The 13,963-nt window shown below is 47.3% G+C and overlaps 1 protein-coding gene across 2 annotated transcripts in view; it reads left to right on the forward strand.

Moving 5' to 3' along the window:
• LOC122393483 overlaps positions 1-11,986 on the forward strand; it is a 64,020-nt gene extending 52,034 nt beyond the window's left edge. For both annotated transcript variants that reach the window (XM_043389511.1, XM_043389522.1), the window contains exons 4-5: positions 8,596-8,735; positions 10,263-11,986. In XM_043389511.1, coding sequence (XP_043245446.1) covers positions 8,596-8,735; positions 10,263-10,497 — 375 coding nt within the window. In that variant the 3' untranslated portion in view covers positions 10,498-11,986. The remainder of the gene's footprint in view (positions 1-8,595; positions 8,736-10,262) is intronic.
• Positions 11,987-13,963: the final 1,977 nt, after the last annotated feature.

Genomic DNA, 13,963 nt, shown 5'->3' on the forward strand with positions numbered 1-13,963 from the left:
TGTCGGCTCAATTACGAAAAGTTCCGAAATTTCGGGCAGGAGTTCGGTCATCTGGTCTCGCGTGATGTCACTGAAGCCCGCTTCAAAGTCTTGAAGAGAGCCCACTTGGCTTATAGTTGAGGGTAAGGGCTATCAGGAATTGGCGAATTCATTGGATACCGCGACCTATCGAGGCTCTCGAGAAGTCAAGAAGCGTAACTGAAAAAAAACAAGTGATGAATCTTTGTTTTATATTACTTGGATTATTTTGAAAACAATCAGGATTATGCAATGCACAATGCACATACTATCTCAAAGCCTTGGCAGGCATGCTGAGCTGAAGCTATTTTTTTTTTAAAATCAAACTACCTATATTCAGTCGGTAAGACGTTGCCAAATAGACACATACTGATCAAAGTTACATGCACACAAACGCAGTCATCACAATCAACCCCAAAAAATGATTTGAAAGTATCAAAGAGAATACCGTAAAGATTACTGACTGATACTGATATCCATTAGAATACCGTAAAGACCAACTGACTCTCCTTTGGCCTTTTCGACGACGCTCCGTTTTAGTTCACTTCCTCCTCTCATCCATTTCGGTTCTTTTCGTCCTCTGGTTTTCCAGTGACCGCGGTGGAGTGGCGAGCCCTGTTTTCAGTGCAGAAAGGCTCCCAACCTCCTATATTAGGATCAGGGGGATTCGCGCCCGTCGAGGCTGCGTAGAGTGCTAATGTGAGAGCACCAGTGAAAAGGTGGGACCAGAGCTGGGCTCGTGGTCGCCAGGACTTAATGCAGAAGGGTCGAACAAAATGAGGAGCTTTATTGTGAAGCACAAATCTGTCATCTAGTTAGTAAGTCGCCAGAGCATTCGACGAAAGTTATCAAATAATCCTTTTGGTCATTACGCTGTATAAAAAAGAAACACAAAAAATGCATTCACGATGGTAAAAATATGTAACTTCACATTGATGCATTGCTTATTTAAATCGTGAAATGAATCGTGTTGAGCGGAAGTTGGTTCCTACTTCAGTACTCCCAAGGCATCAATGCAAAAATAGTTTGTCGTATTTGGTTAGCACTTAACCCGCGCCCCGCTGGGCTATTCAGCCATACGCGCCCTGCTGGGGGGGGGGGGGGGGGCAGATTCTGCCCCCCCTGTCTAACTTCCGAACCGATGGTCGTAGAAAGACGGGGAAAACGGCAATCGAAAGCTCTCAACAAGACGGATCTTAAGAGCCCAAATTTTTTTGCTTAAGTAGGTCAGAGGTCAGGTCAAGGTCAGGTCAAGGGTACAAAATGCAAGTTTCTACAGTATCGGCCTTGCACCGTAGTTGCCGAAGAATGGACTGAGCCTGATTGCCCAAAACGTGTCCTTAGACTACCAAGACAATATTCGTTGCATACAAAGTCATTCAAAGGTCAAGGTCAAGGTCAGGTCAGGTCAGGTCAGGTCCCCAAAAACAAAATATAGAAAAGGACATGTGCGACACATGTTTTATGGGTCATTTTACTCATAGAATTCAATAGGCACACTCAATAAGTGATATGGACCACCTCTGGATGAATTTCAAGTCGAGGTCAGGTCAAGGTCAGGTCAAGTGAGGTCAAATTTTGAAGTTGGTTGTTAAGGCCTAAAAAGGTGTCTATCTGATGCAGTTTTTCATGGCAAATCGAATGGTGCTATTTTTGTTTCCGTACGAGGTCTAGAACTTCCAAAAAAATCATTTTTCAAAATTTTTGTATGTCGTGACGTCATAAAATTTTGAATAACTCCCACATTTTTGAACCGATTCTTCTAAAAATTGGTATGTAGGTGCACATAGACCACTTCTCTGACATATATTCCGGTTTCTTCGATACACTCAAAATTTTGGATTTTATAATTATTTTCCCAAAAAAGTCAGTTTTTTGAAAAAATTTGGGCCAAAATCCAAAATTTTCAAAAAACCGAGATAGCCATTTGATAGACAAAGTAGAATCACGTATAACCTTTTTGTTACGTCTTGATTCCTTTAAAAATGAAGATTTTAGCGGCGTTTGAAATTTTGCAGTTTTTGAGGCGAAAATGGCGAACATGACGTCACTAAAACATCAATATCTCAAAAATTTTCCGACGGATTTCGCTCAAATTTTCAGGGAACGTGTCAAATTGATGTATGATAAGGTACTGAAAGTTTGACGTTGCTGGCGTAACGCGTTTAGAAGTTATTGGCGAAAAACGGGAGGGGGGGGGGGCAGATTCTGCCCCCCCCCCCCCAGCTGGTTAAAATTCCTGAACAGAAATTCCCTGCAATTTCACCGTTAGTGTGAGCTGACCTTTCAAATGCAGTCAGAAGTCCAGTACTCCGAGCAAAAGTGCCGACTGACCTGCTGGAGGACGAAGCGCAGCAGCCCCATCTGAGAACACCGACTGAAAACAATGCCCCGAGGTGGATTCCCATTTTGCATAAAATGTTTTGGCAGCTCTGCGGGGTTCGGTGGTGCTATAATGAACACGCTGGTCGGTGCTTGTACTTTTTAAGACTGCAGTTGAATTTCCATTACAAACTTAAAGTCAATTTTAAATGAGCTGCGCACGATGCATTAAGCGTGGATTGGAGTTATGCGAAAATTTGTTGAACTAGATGCTGGTAATGATGCTTCTGAACCCTAAACTACGACATCCTTGTCGTCATTAGAATAATAAGTTGCTGGCAACATTGACATTGAGCCAAAGAACTGCACGATTCAGATTCCCTCAGCAGCCAAAGCTAAATTTTCTTGAAGCTACGTGGGGCTTTGCTGGAGTGAACTGTTGTCCGCTCCGGATAGGTGTATTTGGTGACCAGGACCTTATTTGCTGTATCGTCGCCCACGTGCACCACCAGTCTCTACCAAGTGCGTGCATGCATGTTTGCGTCGTATGAGTTTTGTGACCCGATATAGCATGTGTGCGGCGTAATTCCATCAATAGGTGCTTGAATTAAGTCTCCTTAACCGGTCTACCTCAGTGGTAACTGGTAAGTCAGGTCAGGTCCAGTGTAACTCCTTGTGCGTGGTAAGCTCCGTAGTTCTACACGCTGCGGTAAGTCTCGGCGTGCCGTGGGGCCCACCGTTCTATGACGTCAGGTTGTGGGAGCGGCGCCACCGGCCACCGCGCTGTATGAATGGGCTGCCGTGGCCGGCGTGTGCCATGGCTCCCGTTTGTATTGTGTAGACACAATGTCCGATCCCACGGTTCTCAGGCGTCAGGCTCAATGGTCGGTAATGGCGACCTATTGTCGCCTTATTGCGGCTTCTTTGCATGTTTTTTTTTGCGTTAATGTATGTGTGTAGGAACGCAATGCTCGCGCGCGCTGGTGTGTCGTGTGAAATGTATTGTGTCATGCACTTTGTGCAAGAACGGTTCCAGACAGTAGGCAAACTGCGATCGTCGATCAATGAACGAACGCACATACAAATGCTTTTCCTCAATATTTTGGTTATCAAATGAGACTTACGGTTTTGCTCTGAAAATTCGGGACTGGGACCACCGAGCTCTGGCTGTACGGAAACAGGTAACGTATTTGTACGATCGAACATTCTGTCAGAGAAAAGGAAAACAAACCAAACGCTTAGTTGGTATCTTATACGTACCAATATTTTTCTTATAAAATGTTAGGTAAGCACCCGTACTTTCTTTGAACAGCATTGCTGCTCTCTCTCTCTCCCTCTCTCTCTCTCTCTCTCTCTCTCTCTCTCTCTCTCTCTCTCTCTCTCTCTCTCTCTCTCTCTCTCTCTCTCTCTCCTTAACTGCTGACTTTTCAAGTTTGAATGAGCCACAGCCCATAGCGGACTCGGATCGACAAACATGCCTCTCGGGGCCATTATTCTTTGCTGATCTATGGTGGCAGCATTCAGAGTCGGCAGACGTTAATTGGATCGTTAATAATTGTAAACACTAGCTCATCAACGACGGGCTATCGCTTTCATTTTAATTGGGGACCAATATGTTGCATAAATTGCATATCATTTATCGTTACGTATGGATCTAGTCACGCGCCATAGATAAGGCACGGACTAGAAATCTAAAACAGAGTATAAACTGCCATTCCTCTGCAAATGTCGTCCTACATTGTGCTTGCACAATGCACCTTGAAGCTCTTGCGACATGTAGCACGCTCGTATTCAGTTACGTGTTATCTTGCCGATGGTCTACAGTGTCCTGGAACCAGGGTTGTGCTTGACTCATGAGTCGAGTCAGAAATTTGACTCAACTCTGACTCAAATGAGTCAGATTTGAGTCGAGTCGGATACAATGTTGAGCTGTTGAGTTGAGTCAGAGTTGATTCGGACAAAAATATTAAGGCGTTGAGTTGAGTCAGAGTTGAGTCAGTAAAATAACTTTTGACATTGGGTTGAGTCAAACATTTAGGAACATGAGTCAGCTGACTCAACTTTCCAGAAACTATATATATAAGCTTTTAATCCCCCCTCGCTTAACAACTTAGCCATGGCTCTGCTGCCGGATTTTTTTTTCACCCCCCCCCCCGCTCAACAACTTTTTTATCTGAGTCAATTTTGAGTCAAGTAACTTGACTCAGAAAAAAATTTGAGTCAAGTTTGAGTCGACTCATATTTTTATCGAGCCACTTGAGTCATTAGTCGAGTCAAGGGAAAAAATCAGCTCCTTGTTTGAGTCAGGGTTGAGTCAGGGCTTTCTGAAGTTGAATGATGAGTCGAGTCGGCAAATTTTTTTGAGTCGAGCACAACCCTGCCTGGAACAGTAGTTTGGGGATAAAACCGGCACATACCAAGGCTTAAAACCGTACTGAGAAGTGTCAAGTGTCGAGAACACACACAACATAACACACTCAAGAGAAGACACTCGCAAACATAAATAGCGACACGAAGAGCTAATGAAGCCTAATTTGGCACCACCCGGTCACCCTCCACTCAATGTCTCCTCATCTAAACCCGAAGATCAGCCGTTACCTCTTGCGCCGCCGTCGGCACCGTTTTCGGAGTCGGCGAGAGGCGGCCGGCCGGCGCGGCGCCCGTGGCTATTGATTTCGGCAGGGCCCGCGCCGGACGTGTTATCAGATGCTGACGCCGCCACGCGCCGGGCCCCAGCAGACGGCGCGATGTCGCCCAGATTGGTGTGCGTCACGTGGCCTGCTCAGCGGTAGACGTGCCGTCTGATGGAGTGGTCACGTGATCTGATGGGAGAGTCACGTGGTGGGGAAGGGTAGCACAGAGCGGTCTCGTGATCTGATTCAGCCACTTAGCTCGCTCTCTCTGGGACGGGATCTTCCGCGGGTCTCTGGCTCCGATTGGCAACAGGCTTTCCAAGAGACCAGCCTTAGCCGACTAGTCACACCGATTGGTGACAGGCTTTCCTAGAGACCAGCTTTAGCCGACCAGCCATACCGCGAACCGCGTGGTCAGGAGTGGACCCAAGGGGTCTAGAGGACCAAGCCCAAAGGACAGATTGCACCAACGTTAGATCGGCCCAGGGTTCCACGGAAGCGGTCTTCAGGCCTCTGGACGTCGTTGCGTTCCAGCCGTGCGTCAAACTTTCAGCCAATTTGTCCACCTGATGCGTCCTGAATAGTTGAAAATTCTTTGAACAGACACCCTGCACTAGCTGGTAAAACATTGACGCAAAATTTAAGGCACGTTTCGCGCAGGGAAATATCGTAATGCGTTTGCAGTCCAAGCAACCAGATTACCTCGCTGATGGCAAGCCACCCATTTGACGTTTTACGAAGGCCAGACACACACGTGTGGCAAAACGCCCCATAGTCAAGGCACTGTCGACTGCCGAACCCTGGCTCGTAGAAAGCATGTGCCTGTTTTATGTAATTGCAAGTGCAGCGTAACAACTACCTACGGCTGGGCAGATGAAATGATTTTGCTACAGATCAATTTTGATTGAGTATACATATACCTCTGGGTCAAGCCATGGTTTTGACCACCGATCGCTTACAATTTCACTGTCATGATAAGCACAGGAGATAATATTATCAGCATGAAGTGACAATGACGCACAGTAAGGAGAACTTCTTTTAGCTACGATCCACATTGGCAACCAACTTTTCACCCAGGTTTAAGAAAAAAAAACAATGTCCCATCGCCTGCCACCGCCGACCCGTTTCGTTAGTTTTTCGTCCTACACATCTGTTGACACACTGCAGAGTGTGTCTCCATTCGGGAGCAGTCTGCGTGGACAGCAGGCGACCTGCAGGGAATGACCGATGGCCCTGTCAGCCGGTCCCCGCGGGTCCTCGGCGCTCCTATTGATCACGTAACGCTTGGTTCGGAAAGAAAACAGCTCGGGACGGGGTGGAGAGACGCTCTAACCAGACGGACTTTTGCACGCAGCGGTGGGACCGTTATTATCGTTCGTCATACAATGTGGTTTGATTGCCGGGACGACACGCCTTTGACAACGAGGACTTGTTGATGGAAAAAGTGACTAAAGACGTGATTTAGTTTCATTCTGGGCTCGAACTGAAGTTCATCACGACATAGAGTGAGATGAATGCGAATGCACTTCCTCACGACGAAAAAACATGCTGCAGATGACTACCTTACCAAGTTCAGAGGAAACGTTGCTCCCGGAGTTCTCTATTTTTGGTAGCCATTTGGCTGATAACTAAGCCTAAATGTGATTAATTACACTTGCAACATGTCTTTTACTATCCAAACTCTACTTCTCCATCATTATTTTCCTGACTGAACTCAAAATTCCAGGTTCAGGGCATGCTATTATCACCACCGCATTAGTTTTATGTATTTTTTTTCGATTGTCATAGTCTCATTAGGCTCCTGGCATGTCATGAGACCATTATCATCCACATATGGCAGAAAATGTTCTGCAAGTACAGACCTGCTCTCCCAATATCCAGATCTCCCCGATATCGATGCCGGAAATGCGCTTTCCCTGTCTTGTTCCTTTGTTTGTGAGATTGCCCCTCTAGGATGATTCTTGCGATATTTTTACGGAACCATGACCAGTGACCGCCATTACTGCCGTCATTGTCTGTATGCCATGACTGACTGCGTATACGTGAATTAAAAGTAAAATGAATAGTTACTTCTTTATCATGTCTTTGTATAGCGATTTCATGGATTGCCTTGGACGGTAGATGCTTCTCAGGCTTCTGTCAGTTATCGTTTTGTCGTCTCGACGCATTTTATCTCCATTACCCTCCAATGACAAAGGCCACAGTCGAACCAATGATGCAACGACAAGGAAAGCAGCATGAACGATATGTTAAATAAACCTGGCATTACCGCACCATGGACGTCTTCAATGACAGTTAATATGCATTTTTGATTCGTTTTATTGACCATGCTGCCAAGTATGAGCACTGAACAGCACGGTTCTCTCCGATGAATACGGCTAATGAGATTCTTCATTTATTCATTCATTCATTCATTCATTCATTCATTCATTCATTCATTCATTCATTCATTCATTCATTCATTCATTCATTCATTCGTGTGGGGTGTGTAATTCTTTGTCCATGCAGTCAGAACAGAATGGCTTATGGGATGCATCTTTTCCAGCTCTCTTGGACTGCGCCTGTTCACATTATGGATACAGTCTCATTTCTTTCAATAATTATCCTGAAACGCTCAGTCGCTGGTAGTCGTCGGTGCTGAGCTCAAAATAGGTACTAGTGCGAATAAGTACGTCTAAATGTGTTCAACTTCAAGCTACTTGCGGCAACATGGGCATTAGAAATATCGCACGATATAGTTAGATTGAGCAGACGTGGGCGTAGGTATGCGATTAAAATGAAATCTGTTTTAGAATCTATTGAACTGAAATTGGAATGAAAGTTGTCTCGGTATGTCAACGACTCACTGGAAATTGGAGCTGATTTTATCACTATTAGACACGAATACATCCTGAATAGTGTACACACTACACAGTAATCACATGCACACAGCATACACTACACATTACACAGTACATTGCACAATGCACAGGTGTCACACCACTCTGTGGTGCCCAAGAGCCAAAGATATATGTCTCAATTTAAATCGGTTGAATTATTAACAGTACCTATTCTGTTCCTTTTACCTTCTTCAGTCGAATCAAAGAAGGTAGAAAAACCATAAATGTTGCAATAGAAGTCCATATTTTAATGCATGTATTATTTCGTTCATATTTTACGACTCCCATCAGTGTGTATCAAACTGTAATCTGTCCGTCCATTACCATTCACCAGTCATTCAATATGTGTTTGTTTCCTGCTGCACTCGCAGGGCAGTCTGCTCGTCGACAGATTGAGGCCTGTCCATCCATGGCCATTCATTCGCCAATCGTTTGTGTTTGTTGCAGCTCCATTTGCCGGGCAGTCTATCGACACCATTCACCAGCCATTTATTTGTGTTGCAGGTGCACTCGCCGTGCAGTCTGTTCGTCACCATTCACCAGTCATTTATTTGTGTTTGTTCCAGCTGCACTCTCCGGGCAGTCTGTTCGTTACCATTCACCAGTCATTTATTTGTGTTCCAGCTGCACTCGCCGGGCAGTCTGTTCGTCACCATTCACCAGTCATTTATTTGTGTTGCAGCTGCACTCGCCGGGCAGTCTGTTCGTCACCATTCACCAGTCATTCATTATGTTTGTTCCAGCTGCACTCTCCGGGCAGTCTGTTCGTCGACGACCGTCACCAGGTGCTGGTGCAGCTCGAGTGGCTGGAGACGGTGCTGCTCTTCCAGTCGACCTACCACAAGTACGACGACATTAGCAGGGTACACAACTTCCAGATGAGGTGAGCGATAAAATTGCCGGCTCAAGGCCTTCACACGCCCAGCTCGCGTCGATAGAGTAGATACAGAACTAGCCACTAACCAAAGGAATTTCTCGAAATGCGCTTGTGATGTCGATCCAGAATGTGTTGCGTAAGCTTTCGCGAATATTTTTCCTCCACCAGCCCCTCTTCTTCATAAACTTGTTTTTGCTAAGTTGCTGCCTTTGATGAGTTATAAATATATTTATAATCGTGATCAGGGCTGCGGAGTCGGAGTCGGAGTCGGAATCGGAGTCGGAGTCGATTTTAGAAACCCGAGCCGGAGTCGGAGTCGGAGTCACCGAAAATCTGTCGACTCCGCAGCCCTGCTAGGTCTGCGGAGTCGGAGTCGGGAGATGGAGTCGGTCGGAGTCGACAATTCTGCCCGGAGTCGGAGTCGGAGTTGGAGCTGGTTTTTGAAAGCCGGAGTCGGAGTCGGAGTCGCCGAAAATCCATCGACTCCGCAGCCCTGGTCGTGATATATTCTAGTTTGACAAATGTCTGGAGTTTTAATAATTCGTAATACAAGTAGGTAGGCATGTGGGCGAAGTTATTTAACACGCGCAGTGGAAGGGGGGGGGGGGCGGATTTCGCCCACCCCTCCTGTTTTTCGCCAATAACTCGCGCCGCAAACATAATATTAATGTGAAATTTCGGCTACCTGTCTAGAATTGAATTGCGGATCTTCTCGTGCAAGAAATAAGAAAATCGGTTCACAACTTTTCTAGTAATAGCGATGTAAAGTCAAACATCCTGCCGCCGCGGCGGCGCGGCGGCGCGGCGGCCGGCGCTAGCCGTTACGCGCCGCCTGAATTGTAGACTGTGCCGGGGCGGGACGGTTCCGTCTTTACATCGCGCTCCTTACCGCTGATTATATTAGATTCACTTCAAATTCGGTGAGAAGACTGAAAAATGTACAGGCAATCATATGGTCAAAGAACTTTGAAAATCGGCCGGTGACAATTTGAGTTATGAGTGTGTAAACACAAAATTGTGATTGCCGCGTTTCCCGCGTCGGCTGATCCCGCTTCAGCCGGCGAACTCTTACCCTTAGCAGGCTTCTAACTGTCATATTTATTGTTGGATTATCTAGAAATTCACCATACATACTCAAAAATGTTTGTTCTTTCGTATAGTGAAAGAAAAAAGAAAATCGGCCGGTAACTTTTTGAGTTATCGGCGTGTAAACGCAAAAAAGTCGCTAATATGGCAGATTTGACCACATTTGACCTCATTTGACCTTGAAGATATTGACCTAGGGTCATGAAATTCACACACAACAGAGTTCCTCATGGCCCCCACCTACCCTCCGAATTTCGTCTTTCTAGCTCCAGTGGGAGCTGAGATCTTAGGGGGGGCGACATCCGCCCCCCCCTTCCACTGGGCGTAGTACTCGCAACCCTTCCACTGCGCGTGTTAAGTGTGGATTAAAGTTCTTGTGGATAAGTTTGTATGCACAATTGTCGCACCTTTCCACTGACGCTGAGCACCCTTCCCTCCTTCCCGCAGGCGAGAAATCAGCGCCCTGCAGGCGGAAAACTACAGCCTGGAGCGGCAGCTGTTCAGCTACCAGAAGTCGATCGCGTTCGCCAGCTCCCGGGGCACCTACTCGGACGAGTTGGTGTCACCCGACTCACACGCCCACTTCCCCGACACGGCTGAAGGAGCCGGCAGGAACGGCGTCGAGCACGCGCCGCACGGCTATGCCGAGCGCTGCTTTGACGACGGCGATTATAACGCCTGACGAACACTGGCGGCTGGTGACGGGGGTGGTGACGGGGGTGGGAGCGCCGTGCGATGGGACGCAGGACGCAGTGGACCCGGTGAAGGCAGGGTCGAGGGCAGAGCGAGTGAGATCAGAGGCACGGCAGTGGCCGACCGTGGCGCTGTCGGGTATGGTGTCGAGAGCGACCCCTCGCGATGGGCTCCGACGACGGGCGGCGGCGCCACCGGCGGTCGTGAGAGACAGACCTCACCGTACAGGGGTGGGGACGACAGGCAGGCTCTGTCAGTCGAACACGGTGCTATGGTGGACAGACTCAGTCCGAGGGCGGACCGGAGGGCATCGGAGCTGGACAGAGGACCGGGTGCCGACGGCCGACCTCTTCCGGTGGACAGTCGTCTCATGATGGCGGAGGATCCGTCTCTTCTGGTGGAGGGCTCTCCACTACAGGCGGATGGACGCTCTTATCAGCCAGACGGCCGTCTTCTACCGACAGACGGGCGTCTCTTACCAGGAGACGGTCGTCTCCCTCCGGCTGACGGTCGACTTCTGTCAACAAACGATCGTCTTCTACTGGTAGACGGTCGCGCCCAGCCCCTGGCTCGCCGTGGCACCGTGCATGCCCCGTCTGGCCATCGCACTGCCGGTGAAACATCTCCACACGGCCAGAGACTAGCCCGGGGCTCCTCTGCGGAGGTGACACCTCGCCTCAGGGCCGACCTGAGGGGCGTGTCACTTGAGGGGCGCAGTAGAGACGCCTGGTGGCGAGAGCCGTCACTACATCGGCTGCCGTAAGGCGAGGCGGTTATACCGGGGAGACTGTTGAGGGACTTGTTTCGTGCCCGTGCGGTGGAGCCATGAGATGCTGCCAGCGTAGGCATACTCGTGCGTGTTTTGGTGACCACCAGGAGGTAAATAAACTCCAACAAGCTCTCTGGACTCACACGTTTTCACATCAATCTATATGGTATTGAACTGGAACGTGCATCGAATACAGTTCAAGTGTGTGAGGATGTATCTGATGATCGTTTCGACGTGTCTAGAGATATCTTTCTTACTGAATGTAGAGTTGCAGTTTGACCAAGTGTTACGGATTTCCTGGTCGATTCCGCTTGCTGACGTGACAGAGTGCGTTTTGCTGTCTGCTAGTGAAGTGTAAATCACTGCTTGAATGAAACTATTGGGAGATGTTTGGCTTATGGATGATGACTGATGAGTGACTACGTTATGCCGATCTCGTGCGATTGATGGATATCAGTGTTGACAACGAAAGAATCTGTAAAAGGCTGGGTCTGGGTGTGACGAAATTTGGGCGCTTTATCTGTGTTCGATCTCATATAAATACGAAACTGTGAAACGTGTTAAATCTATTGTAGCCTATAATCCCATTGTGATCGTACATTCCGAATCGTCTCACCACTCAATGCTTGAGGTCTATGACAGCACTGGGCATTTTTGACTTAACGTGAACCTCGCATCGTAAATAAAGCGCATGCGGATGATATGCTGACTCGCTGTTTATAAATGAGGAGAGAATTTCTATATCCATTTCATTTTGAAGATTACTGGTTCACTGAACTTTTTTGTTGCGGTGAAGAAGTTATGTTCGCACGGCAAGTGAGCCTGTTTTTCGTTAGATATTTTAACTGTCTTGCGAAATATATATGCAAAAGCACGGACTAACAAAACATGAAGTACACAAAGCTACGAAAATACAACTACGGCAAAATCATAATTCATTATAGCCAATCGTCAATCGACAAGACGACTGACCGCATGGCCATTTTTAAAGGAATTTGACGTCCGAACTGGAAATTGAGTTGTCATTTGTCTCGCCAAACACATCAAGCACTGGATGTATGTACACAGTCTTCTTGAAACAAACCTTGGGTTGGCTTACCAGTTTTTGGGATTTCGCGGCTGAAATGCTGAGCTGCCTCCACAATAACTCGAACAAGTCGAGGAAACGTGCCATCTTGTACCTTGTGACGTTAAACGAAAGAAAAGGTACACAATAATTACAAAAGGTACATAACAAAGGTACATACATTACAATTATATGGAAGGACCGACCAAGACCCTTTAAGGCGAACTATGGTCACCGCTTAATTGGCTATTTTACAACGCGATATTATAATTTTGTTAAAGCTCATCTTTCCGCTATCTAGTAATCTAAAATTGAAAGCTATAGGGTATTACGCTCCTGCGTGAATGAGGTTAAGACAAGGCCCTTGCAAACGGAGCGTATTTTGACCATCATACTCGTACTTCGTCAGTATTTCGATAAAAAGGTACTTTCGTTTTTCCTGGAAGGTTGATAAAAACCGAGGGACCATCATGTCGTGAATAAGAGCTGGGACGCCTCACCTACCATTAGACGGCACGAGCCTTAGACGTATCTAGTCTTAAATTCCTTACAAACTGCGTCGTGGCCACAGCTAACTGACCAAATGAGGCGAGCCACAAACCATCATCATCGTTGCCTATCAGATGGTCTTCAGGAGTCTAGTTTGATTTTTTTTAATGCCAAGCCGACCCAAGGAAATAGAAAGGGAAAATCTTCAGAAGCGTGCCCGTCAAATCGATGCCCGATTCTACGAAACTTTTCTTTGCGTCTCACTGTTCATTCATGGATCTCAGGCCAGCTAAAGGCAAACAATTAATAGTGCTGCTATTTATCCCCCTAGCAGACCTCTCGGTCACTCCTGCTGTGTGATTAGTGATTGCTAACCGATCACGAAGGCGTGCGACTCTGCAGCGACGGCAGATGGCGCGTCGTTATGGTAACTGCGCCGGCGCCGACTCGGCTGGATCAATGCGCTGGGATCCTCGTGGTGCCGTGGCTCCTCCCGTACCAGGCACTCTGGGTTACACTCCTGACGGGCACCGCTGCCGCTGCTGCTGCTGTCGCTGCTGCTGCTGCTGCTGCTGCCGTCCTGTGCTGGGGAACGCAACTTCACATCTGCCGGTCCGTCTGTCCACCATTGAGGCCCCGAGCTGACCGTGAAGCATTTGGAGGCTGTTCGTTAACTTAGTCTGCCAAACGTAAGAAGTAACAGTAGTTAAGTGCCGTACAGTATAGCAGTATACAGGTGCGTTAGCCTTTACAGATAGCATATCTGTGTTAAACAATTAAAGGTTTGAGAGTTGAGTTCTCAGTCTCTGGCGTATATAGGGAGTCACGCATTCAGCTAGGTACGGCCCTCCAGGTATTTAGCGGTTGGTTGCCAACATCATAATAAGCGAGCTGCATTGATGAATACGTCTAATGGCTATTGAAAACCATTGCCGAAGTGTGTGCACGAACCCTCTTCTCATTTCTATTGAGTCATTTTACAGGAGTGTCTCTGTCATTCAAAGTTATTACACCAAAAGCACATAGGCTAACCAACCACTCTTTTGCTGGAGGGTCGTACGTGCATCAATAACTGCTGCGCTCTAAATCAGTCTAAATTCGGTTTCTCTCGGCTTGCCATGCAAGAGGGGT

The sequence above is a fragment of the Amphibalanus amphitrite genome, unplaced genomic scaffold (genome assembly GCF_019059575.1).
Source record: "Amphibalanus amphitrite isolate SeventyFive unplaced genomic scaffold, NRLGWU_Aamphi_draft 000024F_arrow, whole genome shotgun sequence".
NCBI classification, from domain to species: domain Eukaryota; kingdom Metazoa; phylum Arthropoda; class Thecostraca; order Balanomorpha; family Balanidae; genus Amphibalanus; species Amphibalanus amphitrite.